At 40.4% G+C, this 22,472-nt stretch overlaps 1 protein-coding gene and 1 long non-coding RNA gene across 6 annotated transcripts in view; one reads left to right on the top strand and one right to left on the bottom strand.

Annotated features, from left to right (window-relative positions):
• Positions 1-22,472, bottom strand: part of LOC138748757 (uncharacterized) — a 62,262-nt gene that overhangs the window by 7,779 nt on the left and 32,011 nt on the right. Inside the window, exons 3-5 of one of the 5 annotated variants that reach the window (XR_011348237.1) lie at positions 15,493-15,565; positions 5,239-5,320; positions 1,365-1,521 (exon numbers count right to left, since the gene is read on the bottom strand). The exons of 1 other annotated variant lie outside the window; for it this stretch is intronic. This is a non-coding gene — a long non-coding RNA (uncharacterized lncRNA). The remainder of the gene's footprint in view (positions 1-1,364; positions 1,522-5,238; positions 5,321-15,492; positions 15,566-22,472) is intronic. 3 more of the 5 variants (XR_011348239.1, XR_011348240.1, XR_011348238.1) reach the window with 3 other exon arrangements.
• Positions 1-22,472, top strand: part of lamb4 (laminin, beta 4) — a 95,132-nt gene that overhangs the window by 71,419 nt on the left and 1,241 nt on the right. Inside the window, exons 29-35 of the mRNA XM_069909449.1 lie at positions 658-863; positions 4,768-4,971; positions 5,086-5,230; positions 5,926-6,133; positions 13,909-14,047; positions 15,140-15,316; positions 17,088-17,238. Of these exons, the coding sequence (XP_069765550.1) occupies positions 658-863; positions 4,768-4,971; positions 5,086-5,230; positions 5,926-6,133; positions 13,909-14,047; positions 15,140-15,316; positions 17,088-17,238 (1,230 nt within the window). The remainder of the gene's footprint in view (positions 1-657; positions 864-4,767; positions 4,972-5,085; positions 5,231-5,925; positions 6,134-13,908; positions 14,048-15,139; positions 15,317-17,087; positions 17,239-22,472) is intronic.

Genomic DNA, 22,472 nt, shown 5'->3' with positions numbered 1-22,472 from the left:
AATATTGCTCAGTCAAAGCCAAGAGGGCTTTAGACCAAATAATGTTGAGAATCCTTTTAGAACAAGTGTCACATTCAATTAAATTATCATTGCTGAGACGGCATGGAAGTTAACCTTTAAGTTATTCTTTACAGCATTGTTGGTCATAACGAAGAAAAATTAGCCCAGAAATTGAGGGGTATGCATTTCTTCCTCAGGCTAAGGGGTCTGCATTTATCTATATATTTCTGACAAACTCCTGTTGATTGACTTACATTGGATGTGATAAATTTCACTGTGATTTGGGAAAGATCCTATAATTTGTGAGTGACTCTTCTGTTGACTTCATGGGGGTAACAAATCATCTCTATGCTAGAACTCATTTAAAATCCAGCTAGTTCACTAAGATATTGTGTATCAAGTGAAAATTCTACTTTTATGGGCATTGCATCTTTGGAAAATTGATTAAATGGTAATGATTAAATGCTACATTTAGATGAAAGATATATACAAAATATAATCTCATTAAGAGAGTATTTGGACAGATCATTTTGCATAACAAAGGTAATTTAGTTTGATCATCAACGAGTTCCTATCCTTGTGTTGTATTTTATAAGAGTGATTAAAGATGATATTCAATACAAGATAATAATGTAACTATTTTATCGTTGTTGGCAGGTAGCATTGAAGATATTAAAATGTTCTACCAGATTTCAAAAGTTTCTCAACAAAAAGCAAATGTTTCTGAATTACTGAATATCTCAGAATCTACAAGAGAAAAAACAATTTCCTTATTGGACAAAGCAATTTTGATTGATGAAGATGAACTTAATACACTGAATCAAAATACCAAACTTTTGAATTTGAGAGTGGCAAATAATATGGTGAGTTTTGCATCTATTAAAGCCATTTTAAAGAATGGAAGCTGGTTTACAATACCATGCAATTATATTTTAACAATTGGATTCAATTCATAACAGACCCATAAGAATATGAGAAGGGAAAAAATAGAAACCCAATTCCTCAAGCCTGGTCCACTATCTGTTAGATTATCATGCCCCATTCCTCATCCACTTCTCTGCCCAATGTTTACAATTTTTCATTTAGCATCCAAAAATATATCAATCTCACCCTTAAATATACTCAACCATTACGCATGTACTGCCTTTATTTAAGATCTGTAAAATGTCAACCCACATATTGAGCAGAAGCAAACCAGGTGAAAGATGTATATTCAGGTGGAAAAAAATGAGGAAAAGCTAAATAACTAAACAGCATGATCTTAATTTATACACCAACAGTGAAACCTGAAAGTTTCATGTCTGTGAAGATAGAAGGACAAGTTAAAAAGGCTTTCAAAGGGGATATAAATGTGAGGAACATACATTTTGCCTTAGGTACAATATTGTTAGGATTTAGCTCAGGCATTGTTTGAGAGTCGAAGTTCAGGTCTTAGGGATGGTCAGAAGAAGTTCAATGGAATAGCAACAGGGACAGGGAACTTCAACTGTAGGAGAAGCTCGAGGTGCAGGTCTTCATCTCCTTAGAAGAGAAAGACGAAGAATAGTTTTATTTAAAGAATAAATAAAGTGGTTCTTGGCAATAAGGACAATAGTTTGAGATTGGATAAAAATCCAAAAAAAATTACATAGTGAGTGTGTGTGATCCAGAACACACTGACTTGAAGGCAAATTCAAAACCATGCTGGATAAATACTTGAATGACAAGTATTTTTCAACCTTGGGGAAAGAACAAGGAAATAGGTCTTTTTGGACAGCTCCTTTAGGAGTAGAACAAACGTGTTAACCATATGGCTTCCTTGTACTCTTTCAATTATTACATTGATCTTATATGTTTGTCATGAAACATTTCTCAACTAGCATACCATTGCACTATAGCAATAACAATAAATAAATGTTATTTTAAAATATATTTTACAATGAATTCCAACTCCTAGAAGCGAAACAACTAAATGATCTTTTAGACTCGCGTTGTCTGTCCCATTTAAAACTAAGCTCATTTCAAGCTTCAGAATTCCTAAGGCAACTTCTTTCAAACTCTTCTATTTTGAGAAGTTCTGAAAAGTAGTTCAAGACTTCTTCAAACAGATGCATTTGAAACCCAGCACCATTCCATTTTCATCTTTGATAAATAGGTTTGGATAAATGTTTGGATAAATAGGTTCTGCTTGAATTTTTTTTAACATTTTGAAATTTGAGAACAACATTTGAAACTGTTTTATTGGTGGTTATTGGAATAATTGTCGCTTCCCTAGCAGCTCTGTTGAGTGTTGTAAATGAATATAAATGAGGCACAATATAGTAATAATCCAATCATAAATCGTCAAAGTATTCAACAAGCAATTTGTTCTTTTCAGCTATCCTTGCTCTTATTTACATTTTAACAACTAACTCTTAAATGACTCCAATCTAGTCAGACTGATTAAGAGTCACTTTTTAAAATGTACAAGACAAAGGTATATATTCTGTCACAAAATGTGAAGTGGTCACCTCTACTGTTACAAATCTTAACTGGACTAGATTTCTCAACAATGTTACTACAAGTGCATGATAGAATCCAAATACTCCGACATGTGTGCCTCACCTCTTGACCTTAAAATTTTCAACACCGTCTACAAGGTTACGGTTCAAAGCATGTTTGACATGTAACAACTGTCTAGACGGTGCAGAAGAATATCACTGAAATATATTGGCATCATTCAAATTGATGGAGCTGCTGTTAACATTGCAGCAGGCCCTACACTTCAAAATTACCCTGTTGGCTATGATTACCTCAAGACATTCTGAGATCGTAAACTCTCTTATAAAATTCTAGCACAGCCTTCATTTCTTTTCTCCATGATTGTGTCTAGAAGGTATTTGAAACAAAATTTTCTCTTCTTCATGGCACTCAAGCTTTATTAGTTGTAATTTTGACACCACCCTGTAATCACACATCTTTCACTTAACACAACATATTATCCTAATTATTTCTAAATAACTGCTTTAACTCTGAGAAACACTTTTTTCCCCAGTTACCATTTGTTTGCATTATTAATGACCATTTGCCTGCAATAAATTTCATCCAAAATAGTTAATCTCACAAGCGTGTTTTGTCGCACTAATGCTAGTTTTGAACTTTTTTTTAAATCAACTGCAACAGTTGGTTCAACACAAGTGCAAGCTTTACCATTTTGCAAACTCTTTCTGAATCTAGGTCATTTATGTGAAGTGGAAACAAATATCTCAAACCAAGATCTTGAGCCATACTCTGAATCCTGTCACCTGGTTTAGTTCTTCCAATGTGAACAATTTATTCCTGCCATTAACAACTTTCTTATCTGTTCAATGTTTATATTATATTCCCACATCTTTAAAATAACTAAGAGTTGCCAAACTCCTCCAAAAATCTTCAGCCCTTTGCTGTTTAAAATCTCATAGTAGAATTGAGATTGTGAACTGTTAAGCCAAATTTTTTTTTAAGTGATTCCTCTTATCATTGGTCTATTCTCTAATTTGTAGCCATTGGCAATGTAGCACAAATTGTACAGACCACCAACTTACAGTCGTTTCCCAGAAACTGAAAATGTTACTATTCTAACCCCAAAAGGTTTTAAGTTAAATCAGTTTGATTCAGATCACACAATTCCAAAATAACATTTCAATTATTATGCAAGTGATGGAATAGATACTATTTTTAAGAAGCAATAATAAAAAGAGAAATTGTCTTATACGATTTGCAACTGAATAGAACAGAGTGCTTGTAGTAGTGTTGAATAGGTTGAGATGTTGCCAATATTAGAAGAATAATAGCTCGAAATTTAAAACTGCAATAAAGACAAAGCTATCAGAATGTTCTCAGTAAAATTCATACCAACTTTTAAAATACATTGTTAAAAATGGAAAACCAGATGCCCGATGCTTGTGTTACTTACTGCACATGTTTGCAGAAAATCAATAGTTTAACATTAACTTCAATATTTATTCACAATTTTTCCCATAAAAATTAGCCTTTTTAAATTTGTTTTTACAATGTGTCTTTAATAATTTGTCAAAAAATATCTCCAGCCTTAAATGATGATATTTTTTAATCTATGGAGTGCCAATGCCTACAATGTATGTATTTTTAATATTTTATTTTGAAAAATCTTCATTTCCTTTTCTGTAAAGTTATTAAAAGTATTTACTATTTATTTATTTATTTATTTATTATTAAAAGTATTTATTTATTTCTTGACTTGCTGCCTGCAAAAAAAAAATTCAATTTGAGTGGCAATTTAGTGATCTTAATGTCATTTTCCAAATGCCATTGATTCCCTTGTTTTAATATGCAACTGTATGGAGCAAAAATATTAACACTACCTTTCAGCTCAGTGTGGTAAGCAAGGTCCTTTAAAATTGATTACAACACAGAACAGTACATTACAGGAATAGGACCTATGGCCTATGATACCTCCCTTGAAGACAAATTAAACTAAATTTTGTCTGCCTGCAGAAAACCAATCAGTGAACCGGTGCGGACTCGAAAGGCCAACGTGGCCTGTTTCTGCACCGTAAATGGTTATATGGTTATCCCTCCATTCCCTATATGTCCAAGTGTCTATCTAAATGTCTCTTGAATGCTATTATTGGGATCTGCTGTTCTTTATCATGTTACAAATTGGAGAATGGTTTAATGAAGAGAGGAATTGTATCTGGATCTTTATTTCTTTATTTGACATAACTTCATTTCCAATCAACTAAAACAAACTTCTGTATGTTTACTTGTTTCTTTGCTTAACTTCTGTAGATTTGTGGAGCACAGGGAAATCTATCCTGTGATCAAGATCCTTGCGGAGGAGCCCTATGTCATTATGATACTGGAAATAGAAAGTGTGGGGGCCCAAATTGTAATGGCACATTGTCTATTGTAAATGATATAAAAAACCGCACTGAAGAAACAAGTGATCAGATGACACACCTCCTTAAGAAACTACAGTATACAATTAGCAAGGTATCTGAGTTTTACATTTTGGCAGTGTTTAAAAAAAAGTTTTTTATCATTTGAATTGTTCATGCCAAGTAATTTTTAATGTTCACTTTTTTGTACTATTTTTCTTCCCTGCAGATTGATTTTATCAGAAATATGACAGAAGAAACTAAGGAGAAGGCAACCAAATTATCAGACAAGTTAGCGGAGACCAAAGACAAACTTGATAAAGAAAAGCAAGAAACTAAAGTTCTCATCAGAAATGTGAAAGAGTTTCTCACAGGTACTTACTCCCATTCCCAACTGTATCTCTTCCAAATGGATTATAACAGAGCCTCATTTGGCATCAAAGGGCAACTGGCCCCCATGAAACCTGTTCGTTAGAAAACAATGAAGAGATGATGTTGTATTGATAATGATAAATAACCTAATAAAAGATATTAGGTGATCAAATGTTATTAATAAAATAATGGTTCTGCGCATCAGAAATGTCATCCTCTCAAAAGCACGTGGTTGTGACTGGTCAAGTAATAAAATTATGCTGCAAATTTGTGAACTTATTTGAGCAGGGCATAGAGAAATTTTTCCAAGTTCTCTCTGATATTATACAAGGTTTTTAAAAGCTATGATTTTGCAGCTAAATACTCTTCCTTGCTTTACTACTTTGAAGGATGCTTGAAAAGTATTAAGCTTTACTCCCAATGGTGAAAATACTTTGGAAATTTGTAAATCACCTCATTTTAAGTAGGTCTCTTGCAGTGAAATAACTAAATTAAATGCTGTATGTCTGCGTTCTGAATTCTCTATAAAAAGACGTGGTAATTATACCAACATGCCTTCTGCCAAACAATCAATGCATTAAAGGCAGTGACAATATGGACTTACACCACAAAAATCATTATTCTGCTCCAAATTATTTGAGAAACATGCCATATGATCTGCAAAGGTAACATTTTAATTTTTCTCCTCTAATTCAAGCCGATGGTGTTTCTTCTGAGGATCTCGAAACAACTGCAAACTATGTCCTTTCCATCAAGTTACCTATTACTCCTGAGGAAGTGAAGGATAAAAGCAAGCAAATTCAAGACATTCTTTCTGAAATTAAAGGCATTGATAAAGAAGTGGAAAGACTGAATATCCGCTCTGAAGAAGCAAAGATACTTCTGAAACGTGCAGTGAAAGCTGAGTATGTTGTATTTTCAATTCAATAGGATACCATATTAATGCTCCTGAGCAAAATAAAATATGGTGGCTTAAACTATATATTGGCACACTGTTTACGAAAACCATGCTGAGGAAGTGAGATCGAGCTTATGATATTAGGGGAACTGCATCAGAAGGATTGAAGTGTATATCACAAATGACAGAGAGGGAATAAGATCTTGATTCTCAATCATTTATTATCCTTGTTAATGTCTTGGAGGAGTGAGAAGAGCATGAAGTACCCAGGTTTACTCGATTGCCATGAGGGAGTCAGGGGAGAAATTTTACAAAGTTTTTTTAATTCTGAAATTGGCTGCAGGATATTTCTTTGGTTTTTCGTCTCCCCCAGGAGACACATTACCAGCATAGTCGGCAGAGAGTGATAGTGTAGTGGTGATGGAAGGAGTGGGATAGAGGGAGTGTAACTATGAAGCCTAGGGCAGGGGATTGCTCCTCTTGTAGGATGTGGATTGTTAGGGAAGTCGGTAATTTTCCTGATGATTACAAATGTGAGAAGTGCATTCTGACAAGCTGTGTTGAGGCTTTGGAGCAGGAGGTGGATAAAGTCCAGAGCATTTGGGAGGCAGAAGGTGTGAATGATAGGGGTTATAGGGACACTATTACACCTAGGAGACAGGAAGAGGGCTGATGAGTTACAGTTAGGATAAGGAGAGGGAACAGGCAGGCAGAGCAGGGCCCCTCCAGTTGCCATCCCCTGAAAAACAAGTATACCATTTTGTTGAGGGGGGGGTTGACCTACCAGGTACGCCATGGCAATCTGGTCTCTGGCATGGAATCTGGCGCTGTGGCTAAGAAGGGAAGGAGGATAAAGAGGCAAGCTATAGTGATAGGGGATTCCATAGTTAGGAAGACAGATGATAGGTTCTACGGAGGAGATCGTGAATCCGGGATTGGCACAACTAGAAGGGCCGAATGGCTTGTTTTCTGTTCTGTAGTATTCTATGGTTTGTTTATGGCACAGAAATAGGTAGACAGATATGTTGCAATGAGAATATCTGGACCCTGCAACAGGATAGAGACAGGTTGAGTGAATGGGTAAAAACTTGCCAATGGAAATTAGTGTTGAAAAATGTGAGGTGATGTACTTCAGTAAAAAGAATCCAAAGGTAGATTAATACCTAAATGGAGAAAGACTGAAAATGAATGGAATACAGACAGATCCAGATGTTCATGTGCATAGAACACAAAAATTTAGCTTGTAATGCAACTAGCAATTACAAAGGAAAATTATATTTAGCCTTTAATGGTAGGGAGCTGGTGTGTAAAAGTTAAGAAACATCTTCAGTTGTCCAAGCCATTCCCAGTTTCCTTATTTAAGAAAGTGTATACTAACTTTGTGGAAATCTGGAAGTGATTTATTTGGCTAATTATTATAGGCACAGGGTTTTCCTATTGTTGTTTAGGTTCCTTGGCGTTTGGCGTGGGTGATCATGTCTCTCCATCCATCATGGTTTCTGACCCTCCAAACTGTAGTTGTTGCCTCCCCTGTTTCTAACCATGATGTTAATCCATCGATCATTTGCATTCTCTGTCTGCCTGTTTCTTTTTCCTTCCAACTTTCCAATTGTAATGAAATGTTCCAATGTATCTCTTCACATGATGTGTCCAAAGAACTTTGATTGCTATTTTCTGATTCTTTTAAATAATGTACGTTTTGTTTTTATTCTTTGTAGAACTTATTTGTCTGTTATCCTGTCCGAACTTGATATGCATAGTGTTCTTCTGAGAAACCACATCTCTGCTGCATTGATTCTTTTTCCCATTACGTTTGTAATGGTCCATGACTCACAGCCATTCATCAATATAGGAAGAATGTAGCAGCTGAGAGTTCAAAGGTGGATGTCAATTTCTATTTTCTTGTTCATTAGGATGTTTCTCATTTCTATAAATGCTGTTCTCGCATTGCTATTCTTCCCATTTGCCATCAGATCCAAGGTATTTCAGAATTCGGGATTCCATTTCCCAATACAATTCTACAATTTGGAATATCAGGTTTCTTTGATTCTACCATTATTTCAGTTTTCTTTTTGTTTAAAGTTAGGACAAGTCTTTTGCTTTCTGTGTAAATGGTAAATACTAATTTCTGTAAATTATTCTATCAATACTGTATCATCTGCATAACGGAGGTTGTTGATATTGTGTCCTATATTTATTCCAGATAGGTCTTGATGTTTTCACCATACAGGGAGAACAGGAACTATTAGAAACAGCTATAAATGTTGAGAATGAGAGATTATCTTTTTGAAACCCATAATAGGACGTGAATAAGTAGATGTTGAGATGTTTCCATGGAAGGAAAGTCTTGAACAAGGACTTGATTACAAGACAGGAAGTAGTCATTTAAAACTGAGTTGTGTTAGAATTTCTTCTCAGAAGTGTGATGAATATCTGGAAGGCACTAACATGGGATTGTCAAGGTCAGATCATTTCAAGTTACGTTGTTGAAGCATCTGGGAATTGAAAGCTCTGTTACATTGGTGCAAAAGAGAAGCTGAGACCCGGGACAGATCAGTCATGATCATTTTGAATGTCAAGGCATGCTTGAGGAGCCAGAGAACCTGCTTCTTAATGAATAATTGGATGATTTCATATTATTCGATTGCCTATGATAACACTATAACACTAAACATTGCAGATTATATGATTGTAGTAAAAACACACAAAAACTGAAGGAATTCAGCAGGTCCCACAGCATCCAGAGGAGGTAAAGATGCATTACTGATGTTTCGAGCCTGAGCCCTTCCTCAAATTATGTGTAAAAACAGACGGGCTATCAAAGGACTGGTGAAAAGGAAAGAATGGCAGGGGGAGGTGTACAGAACAACAGACAAAAGTGTTAATTTGATATGATAAGAAGACAGGAGAGAAGAAAGGTGAGAATTGATTACAGGAGGGTAGGTTGTTTTTAGCTCTGTGAAAGGAGAGAAGAGAGAGAGCTAAAGGATAGGAGTCATGGGGAAAGATTGAGGGAGGGGTTTGCTAATGGAATCTAGAGGTCAATGTTAATGCCATCCATGCCCAGATGGAAAATGAGGCATTGATTTCCTCTGACAGGGCATGTCAGCAAAGGAATGGGGTGGAAATTGAAATGGGTGGCTACTGGGAGATCCCCACTATTACGGTGGACAGGGCTGAGGTGCTCAACCAAATGATTTTCCATCCTGCGTCCTTTCTCTCTGATATAGAGGAGACCACAACGGGAGCGCCAGATGCAGTAGATGACCCCTGAAGATCCACAAATGAAGTGTTACTTAACTTGAAAGGAATATTTGGGGTCTCGAATGGTGGTGAGGGAGGAGGTGTAGGCACAAGTGAAGCTCAACAGGGTTCGAAGCCAAGGGGGTGATTGGTGGGAAGGGTGGACTGGACAAGAGAGTCATAGAGGGAGGGTCCCTGAGGAAAGCAGAAAGGGGAGGTGGTGGGATCATAAGTGGTGGAAATAGATGATATGTTGGATGTGAAAGCTGGTGGGTGGAATGAGAGGACAAGGGAAATCCTGTCCTTGTTGCACATGGGGGCAGAGAAGGCCACTGCAGAAGTGCAGGCAGAGGAGGATATGCAGGTGAGGGCCGAGTTGATGGTGGTAAAAGGGAAACCATGTTGTTTGAAGAAGGAAGACATCTTTGATCATCTCACATGGAAGGCATGGGAGGAGATGTGATGGAACAGAGGAATTGAGAGAAAGGAATGGAATCTTTACAAGGAGCAGGGTGTAAAGAGTTGTAATAAAAAGTAAAAATATAATGCTGGAGAAACTCAGCAGCTCAAATAGTGAACTTTATATAGCAAAGATAAAGATACAGAACTGACGTTTTGGGCTTGAACTCTTCATCAAGGTACAGAAAAATGATACCAGTTGTCCGAACAACAAGGTAATGGGGAGAGGTGGGGGAAGGAGCATAGAACCATGGAACAGGCCCCTTCGTCCCTTCTAGTCTGTGCTGAACCATTTTTTTCCTAGTCCCACTGACCTGCACCTAGTCCATAGCCCTCCATACCTCTCTTATCCATGTACCTATCCAAATTCTTAATGTTAAAATTGAGCCTGCATTCACTACTTCAGCTGGCATCTTATTTCCCACTCCCACCACTTTGAGTGAAGAAGCTCCCCCTCACATTCCCCAAAACTTTTTCCTTTCACTCTCACCCCTTGTCCTCTGGTTTATATCTCCTACTCTCAGTGGGGGGGAAAAACTATCTACATTTACTCTATAGCAAAGATAAAGATACATACTTGTGCCCTTCATCAAGGTGTGAATAAAATGTAGACAGGCGCCCAAACAAAATGGGAAGGGGCAGGGGATAAGCATAGTCCCACAGGCAGATAGTAATGTGGATAAGGGAGGGAGGGCACACATGCAAAAAGGGGACATGGTGGCTCTATGAATGGAGAGGGAGGGGGTGGAAAGAAGGAGGTGAGGAGAGGGAAAACAGGGAGTAGGATAGCAGAAACTAGAGAAGTTGATGTTAATGCCATATGTCTGGAGAGTGCCCAGTTGGAAAATCAGGTGTTGTCCCTCCAATTTATGGGTGGCCTTGGTGGGATAGTATATGAGGCCATGGACAGATCTGTGAGTATGGGGTGGGACTCAGAACTGAAATGGTTGGCCACTGGGAGGTCCCAGTCACTCATGCGGACAGAGCAAAAGTGCTCAGCGAATCTCCAAATCTGCGCCCAGTCTCTCCAATGTAGAGTTGTAGTAGATGTAGAGTTGGTATATTTGAGGAAGTTGTCTGTCGAGAGTTTGTTTTCCGAGATGGAGACAAAAAGATGAACAAAAGGGAGAGTGTTACTAGAGATGGACCAAGTGAATTTGAGGTCAAGGTTGAAGTTAGCAGCAAAGTGGATAAAGTCAAAGAGCAAAGTGCAAAGTAGTCATCAGTGTAGTCAGGGTCGGCGCCAAGGGGGGCATCCGTGAGTATTGCCCCCCCCAAATGAGGTGTGCCCCATATGGTCATGGCCATCCATGGCCGTCAGACCCGCCCCACTCTCTCCTGCATCAGTAGTGTCTAGGTGAGCACAGGCTAGTGACTCTTCACCCACCCTCCCCCCGCCCCCCAGCTGTATCACTAGTGTGTGCCAAGTATCAGTAGTGTCTAGTGATGAAAAGAGTACCCTCATGTCCCATATCAAAGGGGTGGGTGGGCGTTATCGACAGGTAGGTCTCTGCCAACACTCCCACCACCCCTGTCAACAGGTCCCTGCCAGAAACCGCCCCTCCTGGCTGAACAAGCCCCCCTTAAAATCGCTAATGCCCTTTTCTAACATATGTTCTGGTGCCGACCCTGGATATAGTGGAGGAAGACTTGAGGAGCTTTGCAGTGTAAACTTGTAGCATGGATTTCTCCACATAGCTAACAAAAAGGCAGACATAGCTGGGTCCCATGCAAGTACCTATGGCTACCCCTTGACTTGGAGAAAGTGGTATGTCAAAGGAGAAATTATTGAGGATAAGGACAAATTCTTCCAGGTGGTAGTGGAGAGGGACTTTCTTGGTCTGCTGTCAAGAAAGAAACCAAGGGCTTTGAGGCCTTTGGTATGGGAGACAGAGGTCTATAGTGATTGGATGCACGTGGTAAAGATGAGGCAGTCGAGTTCAGGGAAGTAGAGTTTGCTGAAGTGATGGAGGGCATGTGAAGTATCCCAGATGTAGGTTGGGATGGACTGGACCAGAAGGGACAAAAGGGAGTTGAGGTAAGCGGATACCAGTTTGATGGGGCAGGAGCATACAGAAACAATAGTCTGCTGGGACAATTAGGTTTGTGGATCTTGGGTAGGAGGTAGAAGTGGACAGTGGGAAACTGTGGACAGTGGCCCATGCAAGGGCCTGAGTCAGATATAGTGGATGATACAGTAGTTTGATAAGTTTTGGTGGCATCCTTTTAGATGGATAAGTGGAAGTATCTGAGAGTTGTTGTCTGGCTTTGGCCAGATAGAGGTCGGTGTGCCAGGCCTCATCTGCGCTACCCTTGATGGTGAGGTTGGAATTAATGCAGAGAGAGTGGAGTTACAGTGAGAGTGGAATAAGTGAGGGGAGTGGTGAAGACAAGATGGTTATTGTCACAATGACAGTTGGAAATATAAAGGTCCAGAGCAGGCAGAAGGCCAAAATGAGGTGTCCAAGAGGAGAAAGAAGCTTTAAAGGGGAGAAGAGGTCTGTAATGGTGGGGTGGAGGATCCTGGTTGTAGAAGTGGGCATGGAGACAGAGCCGATGGAAGAACAGTTCAGCTTTATGGTGTGCAGGGAACTCACTGACATGTGGGCAAAGGGAGACGAACAGTATTCAGCGTCTGCAGTTTTTATTAAATATTCCACTGCTACAAACCAATTATATTTTTCCCAAGATAATGATACATGTGGTAGGGAAAATGCTGGAATCTACCCTGAAGGAGAAAATCACAATAAACCTGGATTGGTACTATTGAACAGTCAGCATAGATATATGAAAGGCAATTCAGGTTTGGCCAATCCCTTAGAGGATGAGACCAGCAGAATAGATGAGGGGGAACCAGTGGATGTGATGTGTTTTCCGAACCATAAGATACCACATAGGAGTTGTTCAATAAGCCTTAGGCTACTGTACATGGATTTTGCATGTTGAGAATTAGTTAACAGAGAGACAGAAACTTTGGGTCTTTGCTGACCGGCTGTGATGAGTGACTAATACAGGAATTAGTAATTGGCTGGAGTTGTTCATAATCTACATCAACTATTAGGCTGAGGGGACTCGATATCATATTTCCAAAGTTGATTATGATTAAAAAAAACTAGGTGGGATGTGAATTGGGAGACAGATGTAAAGAGGTTTCAAGAGGATGTGGACAGGCCAAGTGAGTGAGTAAAAAGTGGCAAATTAAATATAATGCAAAAAATATGAGAATATTCACTTTGGTATCCAAGAGGGGAAAAAACAATATTTTTAAATGATTTGGTCATTACCCAGTTCTTCTTGGAAAAAAAAAGTGGGGCACAAGACTGAAATAAAGGTCATGATGGAAGGTGAAAAAATAGGTTATTTCTTCCCAGTGTGGGTGAAAAAAGTTCCAACTCATCCATAACTACGTCCATTGTTCCTCAAATTAACCATTAGGTTTTCCTCCTGCACCCAGGAGGCTGCAGATGCTGGAACCCAGTGGGTCAGTCTACGTCGGAAAGGAGGGTTGACATTTTGGGTCAAAACCCTTTATCGAGATTGGGGATGTGGAGAAAAGAAGCTAATGTAAAGAGGACAGGGTGGGAGTGGTAGGACAGGGGGTCATTTAGGATTTCTGATCTCAGGAGAGGAAATGTATGATGGACAGAGACAGTAGATTGGCAGATACCAGACATAGGGAGCGAGAGGCAAGAAAAAAATCAAAAGGGTCAAGTGGAGGGTTGAGAGGGTGATTAAAAGATAACAGCTGCCAGTGCTGGAGTCTGATTGGAAGAGTAGAAGACAATGGTGATATAAGTGGGGAGAGATGCAGAGGGGAGATGGTGATGGAGGGAGCTGGAAACAATGAGAATGGGTGAATGTGGGTGAGAAAGGGAACAAAAATGGAGGGAAAGTGGTAAAAGCAAAAGTGTAGCAATTGTTTACATTTGGCTAAACAATGTAAGACTAATTTAAATCTGCGGTGGATAGTTAGTGCAGACTTGGTGTGTCGAAGGGGTATTTCCAATGCTGACATTTCTCTGCCTCTACATTAACCTTCTGTGGAAGCTAAGAAGGAAATTTTTGTGTGTGTTTTCATAGGAAATCAGCTCAAGAGATTCCAAACCCAAAAGAAGTGCAGAACAAACTGGACAAAGTAAAAGACATACTTCAAGAAGTTATTGCCACCATTACAAAGATAACTGATGATTTAAATAATTCCAAGACAAATATTTCACAGGTAGATTGGAAGGATCCTGGCCCAACGACTAATATTAAACTATGTTCTAGATTGTCCTTCTGTTATATAATCAAGAGAATTATTTTGATTGGTGATGATATTTAATGATGAGAACTCAAGCATTCTCAAGGATATAAATGATATTTTCGTCTATGAACTGAAGCCCAACAATTAGGCTTTCATGTGTACTTTCCATAAGCACAGTACAGACAATCATTTCTAATTCCATTATACTGTTTAAAGGGTTAATTTTATACGTTAGTTTTATAACCATTCAATAGGTGACATTGCATCATGTGCACAGAGGTAAAAGGATGTTGAGAAATACCCTCACATTTTTCTCAGTCATTATTTTTCATGATTTTAAAAGGTCTATATTGACAACAGGAAAATCTTTTTTTTTGCTAAATGCTTTCATTTAGAATGTTGTTATCTATTAATCCCTCTTCTCAGATCCAGTTAAAATTTCTTTGTTTTTTTTATATAACCATCAATTTTTAAATGCTGGGGCATCTTGACATAAACATTTCACTGGCAGCCATCTAATCCTCTGGCCTGAAAAGAGCGTTTGAAAGATTCTGGCCACAGCCTCCCCAATTCTTACTTTGAATCAAAATCAAAATTCCATTAGGGTCAATTTATTTTCCTGTTTTAATTTCATTAGTATTCCTTGTTTGGAGGTATAGTATGTTATCCAAATGCTCTACTCCTCTTTTCATTTCCTTACTATTCTTTGAAACTGATTTAGTTTTTGCCATTACTTCATCCTGTATTTGGATATATTTTATTTATATGTACTTCTACAGTTATTTTTAATTCTCATTTAACTTTGCTAGTACTTTATTACTTAATGTTTTTTTTATGTGCCAGTATTACATCATACTGTCCCATAGCATTTCTATTTTTTTGACTTCCCTTAGAAATTTTCAATCTGTTGTGTGATTTTTGTTTTACATGAAGGGGTTTTATCAGTCCCATCACTGTTGTACCTTCTTCATTAACAAAATTCACACTCGTTAGTAAAAGATTATTAATTTGCCATTTTTTAAAGTTAAATTGTTTTTTTTTAATATTTTGACTACTTCTTAATAGGTTAATGAAAAAATCAGATCAATTTCTGACAATCTCATGCATTTCATGAACAATATAGCAATATTCCAAAATGAAATTGAAGTATTGAAAAACAAGACTCATAACAATAAAATTTCAACTCAAAAGGCAATGGAAAAAACAAATGAAGCCAAGACTCATGTTGATGAAGCTGAACTAGTAAGTGTTATAATCTTATTTTCTTAAATGCAAATTACTGATGCACTAAGTCCTTTGAACCCAGGGGGAAGTTTTGTTGATAAGCATTAATCCATTTAAAGACATAAACAAATGGGTGAGAAGGGAATTGAAGGATATTATAATATTGGACAAAGTCGAGAAGATAATACAAGTACCAGCATCAACCTGTAGAGCTGAATGACATGGTTCCATGCAAGAAGTTCCAGGATCCTTCCCAATTGGTAGGCTCTAATTAGAGAAGAACTCAAAGAATCAATACTTGGGCTTCAGTTTTTCACAGTTTATACCAATGATGAGGCCAATGGCCTTCTGCTGCTTTCTGTTTCTTAAGTGATATAATGCTACATTTATGTATGATGGCACTGCTTGTTTGAATCACTGATGGTTTACCAAGAATGTATCCAACAATCAATATTACCAAGTGCAAACACAGATATATAGCAAGTCAACAAGCTGTACTTTCATTTTTGGGTTATGTTCAAACTGTAACATTGGGAAATAGATCTCAGTCTCTCTGCCAAATGCAAATGACTCCATTTTTCGCAGTGGTGGGTCTATGTGAATCACCATACATAGAAAAGTTAGCTCTGAGGTATTTATAATGACAAACTAGAAAAGAGGCTTTGGTCCCACACAATGTTGATACTTTTTCCCATGATATTTCCTGGCAAACGTAGAACAGTGCAGTACTGGAATAAGGCCTTTTGGCCTGCAATGTCTGTATTGAATATGATGCCCAATCAGACTAAAACTCTGCTGCGTGCGTGTAATACATATTCCTCTATTCCCTGTATATCTATTCTATTTGGATCTCTCTTAAAAGCTACCATCGTATCTGCTTCCACCATCACTCCTGGCAGCCTACACTGGGCACCTAACATCTCCTTTAAACTCACATCCCCCCCCCCCCCACTTTAAATTCATGGCCTGTAGCATGTGACATTTTCATCCTGAGTGAACACTGACCAGAGGAGCATGGGAGTAGCATAATTAAGGAGAAGGAATGCCAGGGACATGCCATTGATGCCAGCATCAATGCTAGATTGATAGATTAAGTAGAAAAACCAGAAGAACATTAAAAAAAAACATTGAACAGTACAAAAGCAGGTCCTTTGGCCCATGTGTCTATGCCGAACATGATGCCCAAATCAGTGGGGAGAACAGATTTCTCCCACGCTTGATGGTGAGGTGAAGAATCATTTTTTTTCAGTAGTTGAAACTTAGGAACACTTTGTCTGAGGGCTCGATCGAGGTACTCCCACGGCACTTACAACGTACCTAGGCAAGTATTTGAAACACCATCACAGAGTAGACTATGAACCAAGTGAAAAATGGGATTTGTCTAGAGAGGTAATAGCTGTTGTGGATGCAGTGGGCTGAAGGACCCAACATGATCCAGTTTTGAGTGTTTCAGCAGCCAGCGAGCGAATTCTCTTTTGACTGAAAGAAACACTTCATTTAACTTTCTGCTAATGTATCTCTGTTTTATGTCTGAATGAAGTGAATTTTGTGTAATATTGCACTTTATAACATGATAATTGAATTTTGATGAAGATCTACCAGGACCAATGCCTGAAGAGGGCGCACAAAATCAGTGAACCGGTGCGGACTCGAAAGGCCAACGTGGCCTGTTTCCGCTCCGTAAATGGTTATATGGTTATATGGTTAAAGGCAATCTATCTGTACATAAAATTCTATTGCAATTTTTTACCATAATTATTAGTTATTTTTCATGTTTTAATCATTGAAGGAATTTAAAATATTGAATGAGATGTATGTAAAATTAAGCAAGCTGAAAATACAAGAGATTCCTGTTGATGGAAAACAGAAAGCAGAACAATTACAAAAAGAGGCAAGTAATCTGGCAAAAGTCTTGGAAGAAAAACTGAGGCAGATTACAGGTAGGTGATTATTATTAAAGAAACAGAGGGAAGACACTGAAAGTTTGCACTAGTGGAGGAACTCAGCAGGTCAGGCAGCATCTGTGGGTAGAAATAGACAGTCAAAATTTTGAGTTGGGACCCATTATTGACTTACAACTCATGAATGCTGTTCGACTCACTGAGCTCCTCCAGCACCTCCTTGTTTGCACATTTGATTTGTCTCTTTACAGGGTACAGGTATCTTATTCAACTCTTAATCAAACAATAAAAAAGTGTGGAAATACTCAAAGTGTTTCCACAAATTTTTTATAACTAGTATTTTTGGGCTAACTTCTTTTTGCTTCCAGAGGTGGAATTGAATGTTAATCATGTGAACATTGGTTACATCCACAGAATTTCAGTGGAAGAGGTGCAAGTTAGGGAGTTTCAATAATAATTATGAAAGAATCATCTGTGGCAGGAGGGGCCTCAAAGACATAAAACCCAAAGGTCAAGGTCTCAGGGTCAGAAAAAGTTTTGCATGCCTCATCGGTATCACTGAAAGTAACAACAAATTCAACCTGCTCATTGAAATACATGCACACCACTCCTCCTAAACTCAAACATACCTCACACAGCTGACACAGCCTGTAGCTTTCAATCATGTCAAGCTCATGCCTTTGACTTAGTGGAGACTGCAGGTTGGAGAGGGACCTTACCATACCCTCCAAGCCAGTCACTGAGTTGTATAGCATCCATCCCGTTCACACCCACTGTTGCACCTTGGACAAATCCCATTTACCCACATTAGTTCTACAGCCTTCTGTGCTTTGACAATTCAATTCAAGGACTTGTTCAGATGCTTCTTAGATATTGTGAGAATGTGTAGATGCATCACCTCCTCAGAAAATGCACACCAAATTCCACCTCTCTCTGCGTGAGAAACGCCCCCCCCCCCCCCAGACACCCACTATACTGCCCAACAAGCCCTTTTAGGTTAGACACCCTCATCAAATGAAAACAGATTCTTACTATCTACCTTATCTATACCCCAAAAAATTTTGGATAACTTTAGCAGGTCACCTTGTCCAAGGAAAATAAACCCAGCAAATCCAAGCTTTCCTTATTAACTGAAATTCCCCAAATCAAGCAACAGACAGTGAATTTCCTACCACCTTGCACACAATTACAGTGAAACCCATGTATCCAGAATTCAAGCAACCAGCATTAAAAAAAATGAAGAAAATAATTTTTTTAAATTAAAATAAATAATAATGTTATTGGTTAAAAAAAATGTAAGTTTAAAATTGTAAAAGTAAATGTTCTCTGAAGTAACGGGGTCGCCAACCTTTTCATTTTAATTTAGTCATACAGCACAGTAACAGGCCATTTCGGCCCACAAGTACATTCCAGGGTTTAGGTTAATTGGGTGACATGGACTCGTGAGCCGAAATGGCCTGTTACCGTGCTGTACAACTAAATTAAAAGGTTAGCCACCCCTGATGGTGTAGATGGGAGCAAATATTCAGCCAGTGGAGTGCCTTGGTCATGCTTTGCTCATAGCAGCCATTTATATAAAGTTTGAATAAAGTTATGTTTGAAGAAAATAGCGTCACTCTGGATGAAGAAATGATTCTCTTAAAATGTCTCCTTATCCCTGTTTAATAAGAGTTGCCGTGGTCAGAGGCTTTATCTGTACACTTGGAGGGGGAGAGGTTAATTATCTATAATATTATTGTTCGTCTTTCGGGCAGTGCTGTGGAGGACGATGAACCTGCAGATGCAGCGACAGTTACTGAAAATAAAATAAAATGCTTAAGGTTGAAATATTCATGCAAGTGAGGTTTTTTTCAGTATAAATATGGTGAAGTATTTTTGTATTTTGTTTTTTAAGCTCTTTATTTTTAATCAAGGTGTATTAGTTAGGCATTAAGAGTAAGTCTCAAGCAACCAGAAAATGTACTTAGCCAGTATCTTCCAATCCAGGGGTTTTACTGTAATCAGGTTTCATCCAAACTAACTCCCCACATTTGTGCAAGTTGCTGATAATCCCTTTAAAATTACATAAGCTGTCCTCGAAGCTTGAACCTGATTTCCTCGAGACTAGCCATTCTCAGCTGGAGCCCTACGACCTCCTGGGGGCCACAGCACATTTTAGTAAAAGCCTTGTTTTCTTTTCACCTCATGTAACACCAATATTTTAATGTGTTTTTATGTAGTCAGTAGGAGAGAAGTATAGAAGAACCCAAACCTTCATTGCTTCACAGGGAAGAGGCACCATAAACTTTGAGCAGAGACCAAAGTGGGCCATAGGATGATCTAGACAATACTGTCTCTATGAACTGCATATGCACAAATCATTTTAACAATGTAGTGGTAGATTGGGCATTGCATAAAGACTGGCATTATCCCTGTGGTGGTACACCACCGGCCTCCTGCAGGGGGAAACCTCTGTACCTGCAGGAGTGTAAGGGGACAGGGCAACACCTGGCCTGCTGTCAATCAGTCGGCCTGAAGGCATCAAGCCCCACCTGGTCGGGTGTCTATCACCCTCCGGGATAAAAAGCCTGCGTCGGCCTCCCGAGGCCTCACTCAGAGTTGCTGCACCCACAGCCAGCCTGGCTCTGTGGAAGTCTTTGTGGATGAAAGCCTGTTGTACAGTCTTTACTTTGTGTGTGTCTGATTCTGGCTAACAGCGCACCACAATTTAATCCATGGCGGCTATGGAAAAACTCCTGTGCACAGGGAGCCTCGAGGTTGACCCACGCCACCCAGAAGCCCAGTCACGCTTTGAGATCTGGCAGCACGGGGTCGAGGCAATCATCGAGGCACACGAGGGCGACATCCTGGACTCCGATCGGGAGAGGTTGGTCCTACTCCGGACAAAGCAGGGTCCCCGCGCCTTCCAGGTAACCAAAGGCTGCTCCACGTACAAGAGCGCAATGGACACTCTTGAGAACTTGTACAAGCCCCCCATGAATGTGGTCTGTGCAAGGTACCTCCTCAACACCCGAGCCCAGCAACCCAGGGAGACGGCTGAGCCTCACCTGGGACACTTGCGAGAGTTGGCCTGACCGTGTCTGGCTAAATCCGGGGTAGGTGTAGAAGAGGTCAAGAGGCTGATCCGGAACGCCTTCGTCCGAGGGCTACTCTCGAGGGCCATCCAGCAAAAGCTGCTGGAAGACAACATCTATGCCCTAACCAGGACTATGGAAGTGGTCCACACCCTGGAAGCAGCAGCCCTACACGTCAAAGCCTTCAATTGCAGGTTCCCCCAGGCTCCCTCATGGCCCTTTCACACTGCAGATGCAACCCCAGGCTGAGCTGGGGAGGAGAATGTCGCTGCGGCAGGCACCCGGTGCCCCTGTAAGTACTGTGGGCCTTGGTGTGGGTCAGATCGACGATCACGCCAAAACTGCCCAGCTAGGAACCAGTATTGTTCCCGATGCGGCAAGAAAGGCCACTTTGCAAAACTTTGCCTCTCTAAACCTGCCGGCAGGTTTATGACCTCCCCCGCAGACCCCCCTAAGTGTGCGTGCCGGGCAACACCATTGTCCCCATGACGACTTAAACGACTTTGACCGCGCAACATCCAGCCCACCAGCGACCGTCACAGCGTATGCCCCGAGCATCTCCACCAGCCCCGCCCTCCTACTAACTACAGTGACGTCACTTCCAGCTCACGGTGTTATGTCACTTTCGGCCGACGTAACGACGTCACTGCCGCCGGCCATGATAATGTCACTTCCCCCGGTGCAGTGGACATGGCTGTGGGAGGAGGCCACCGACGCAGCGGCCCCCACATGCTGCTGCTATCTTGGGCCAGACAGCGCCTGACGATGTTGAGAATGATGTGGTCAACACAGGCGATGACCAGGCCACCCTACCGACACTCCCCACGCCTCCAGAGGCCATCAGCCACCGCTCGCTGCACCTCATGACTGATGTCGACGTGGTCAACACGGGTGATGACCAGGCCGCCCTATCGACGCTCCGCATCCCTCTAGATAGCAACGACTCCGACTCTGAGATGGTCCTGGCCACCACCACGCTGACCAGGGACATCCCCCATGATCTTGGGCACTCGATGATGGATGTGCGAGTCAACAGGCAGGTAACAAAGTGCCTGTTGGACAGTGGCAGCACCGAGAGCTTCATTCACCCGAGCGTTGCCCAATCCCTAAGGTTAAAGGTGCACCCCACCATCTGCTCGATCGCCCTCACTGCCAAGGATAAGACTGTTGGTACCCTTGGGCACTGCATGGTCGATATAATGGTGGGAGGGGAGAATTACACAGGATTCAGGCTCCTGATCATGCCCAAACTCTGTGCACCATTCTTCCTGGGCCTGGATTTCCAGTGCCACCTGCAGAGTATCACCCTTGCCTTCGGGGGGCCCCAACCTCCACTCATATTGCACAGCACACCAACCTACCGTCCCCAGTCAACCTGCGGCCTCTCCACACTGTGCATAACCCCACCAGCACTCTTTCCACATCTTGCACTAGGCTGAAAGCCGATCGCCGCCAGAAGTAGGCGCTATTGCGCTGCAAACAGGGACTTCATCAAGGCGGAGGTGCGGCCACTCCTGGCAGGTGTTATAGAGCCCAGTAACAGCCCTTGGAGAGCCCAAGTCCTGGTGGTCAAAGGGGGAAGTAAGCCGAGGATGGTCGTGGATTACAGCCAGACCATTAATCGGTACACACAGCAGGATGCCTACCCCCTGCCGAGGCTTGCCGACATGGTCAATGAGATAGCCCGCTACCGGGTTTTCTCCAAAATTTGACCTGAAGTCGACGTATCACCAAATCCCTATCCACCCGAAGGACAAGCCCTACACCACCTTTGAGGCAGATGGGCACCTTTATCACTTCCGTTGGGTTCCTTTTGGGGTCACGAACGGGGTCTCCGTCTTCCAGTGGGAGATGGATCGCATGGTAGACCTCCTGTATGATAGAGTAAATAGGAGGGAACTATTTCTCTTGGGTGAGAAAAAATGGATTGAAGATTACCTCCAGAAAGACTAAGGGGGATGTTTCACCACAATGGCTTGGAACTCACATCTGAAATCATGGTCAAGAATAGAAATATTCAACTCATTTAAAAAATAAAAATGATAAGAATTTGAAGAGCTATGAATAAAATGCATAGATTCAAACTGAGACTGTGTAGAGAATAAAACCACATGATTCTGTTTATGCATTTCCGGTGTGTATCATTCACTAATTCCCCATTTCAAACGATTCTGTTCTTCATAAAACATGTGGAGAATA

Source organism: Narcine bancroftii, chromosome 13 (assembly GCF_036971445.1).
Source record: "Narcine bancroftii isolate sNarBan1 chromosome 13, sNarBan1.hap1, whole genome shotgun sequence".
NCBI lineage: Eukaryota > Metazoa > Chordata > Chondrichthyes > Torpediniformes > Narcinidae > Narcine > Narcine bancroftii.
The sequence above is the reverse complement of the archived record's forward strand: the minus strand, read 5'-3'. Positions and strand labels throughout refer to the sequence as shown.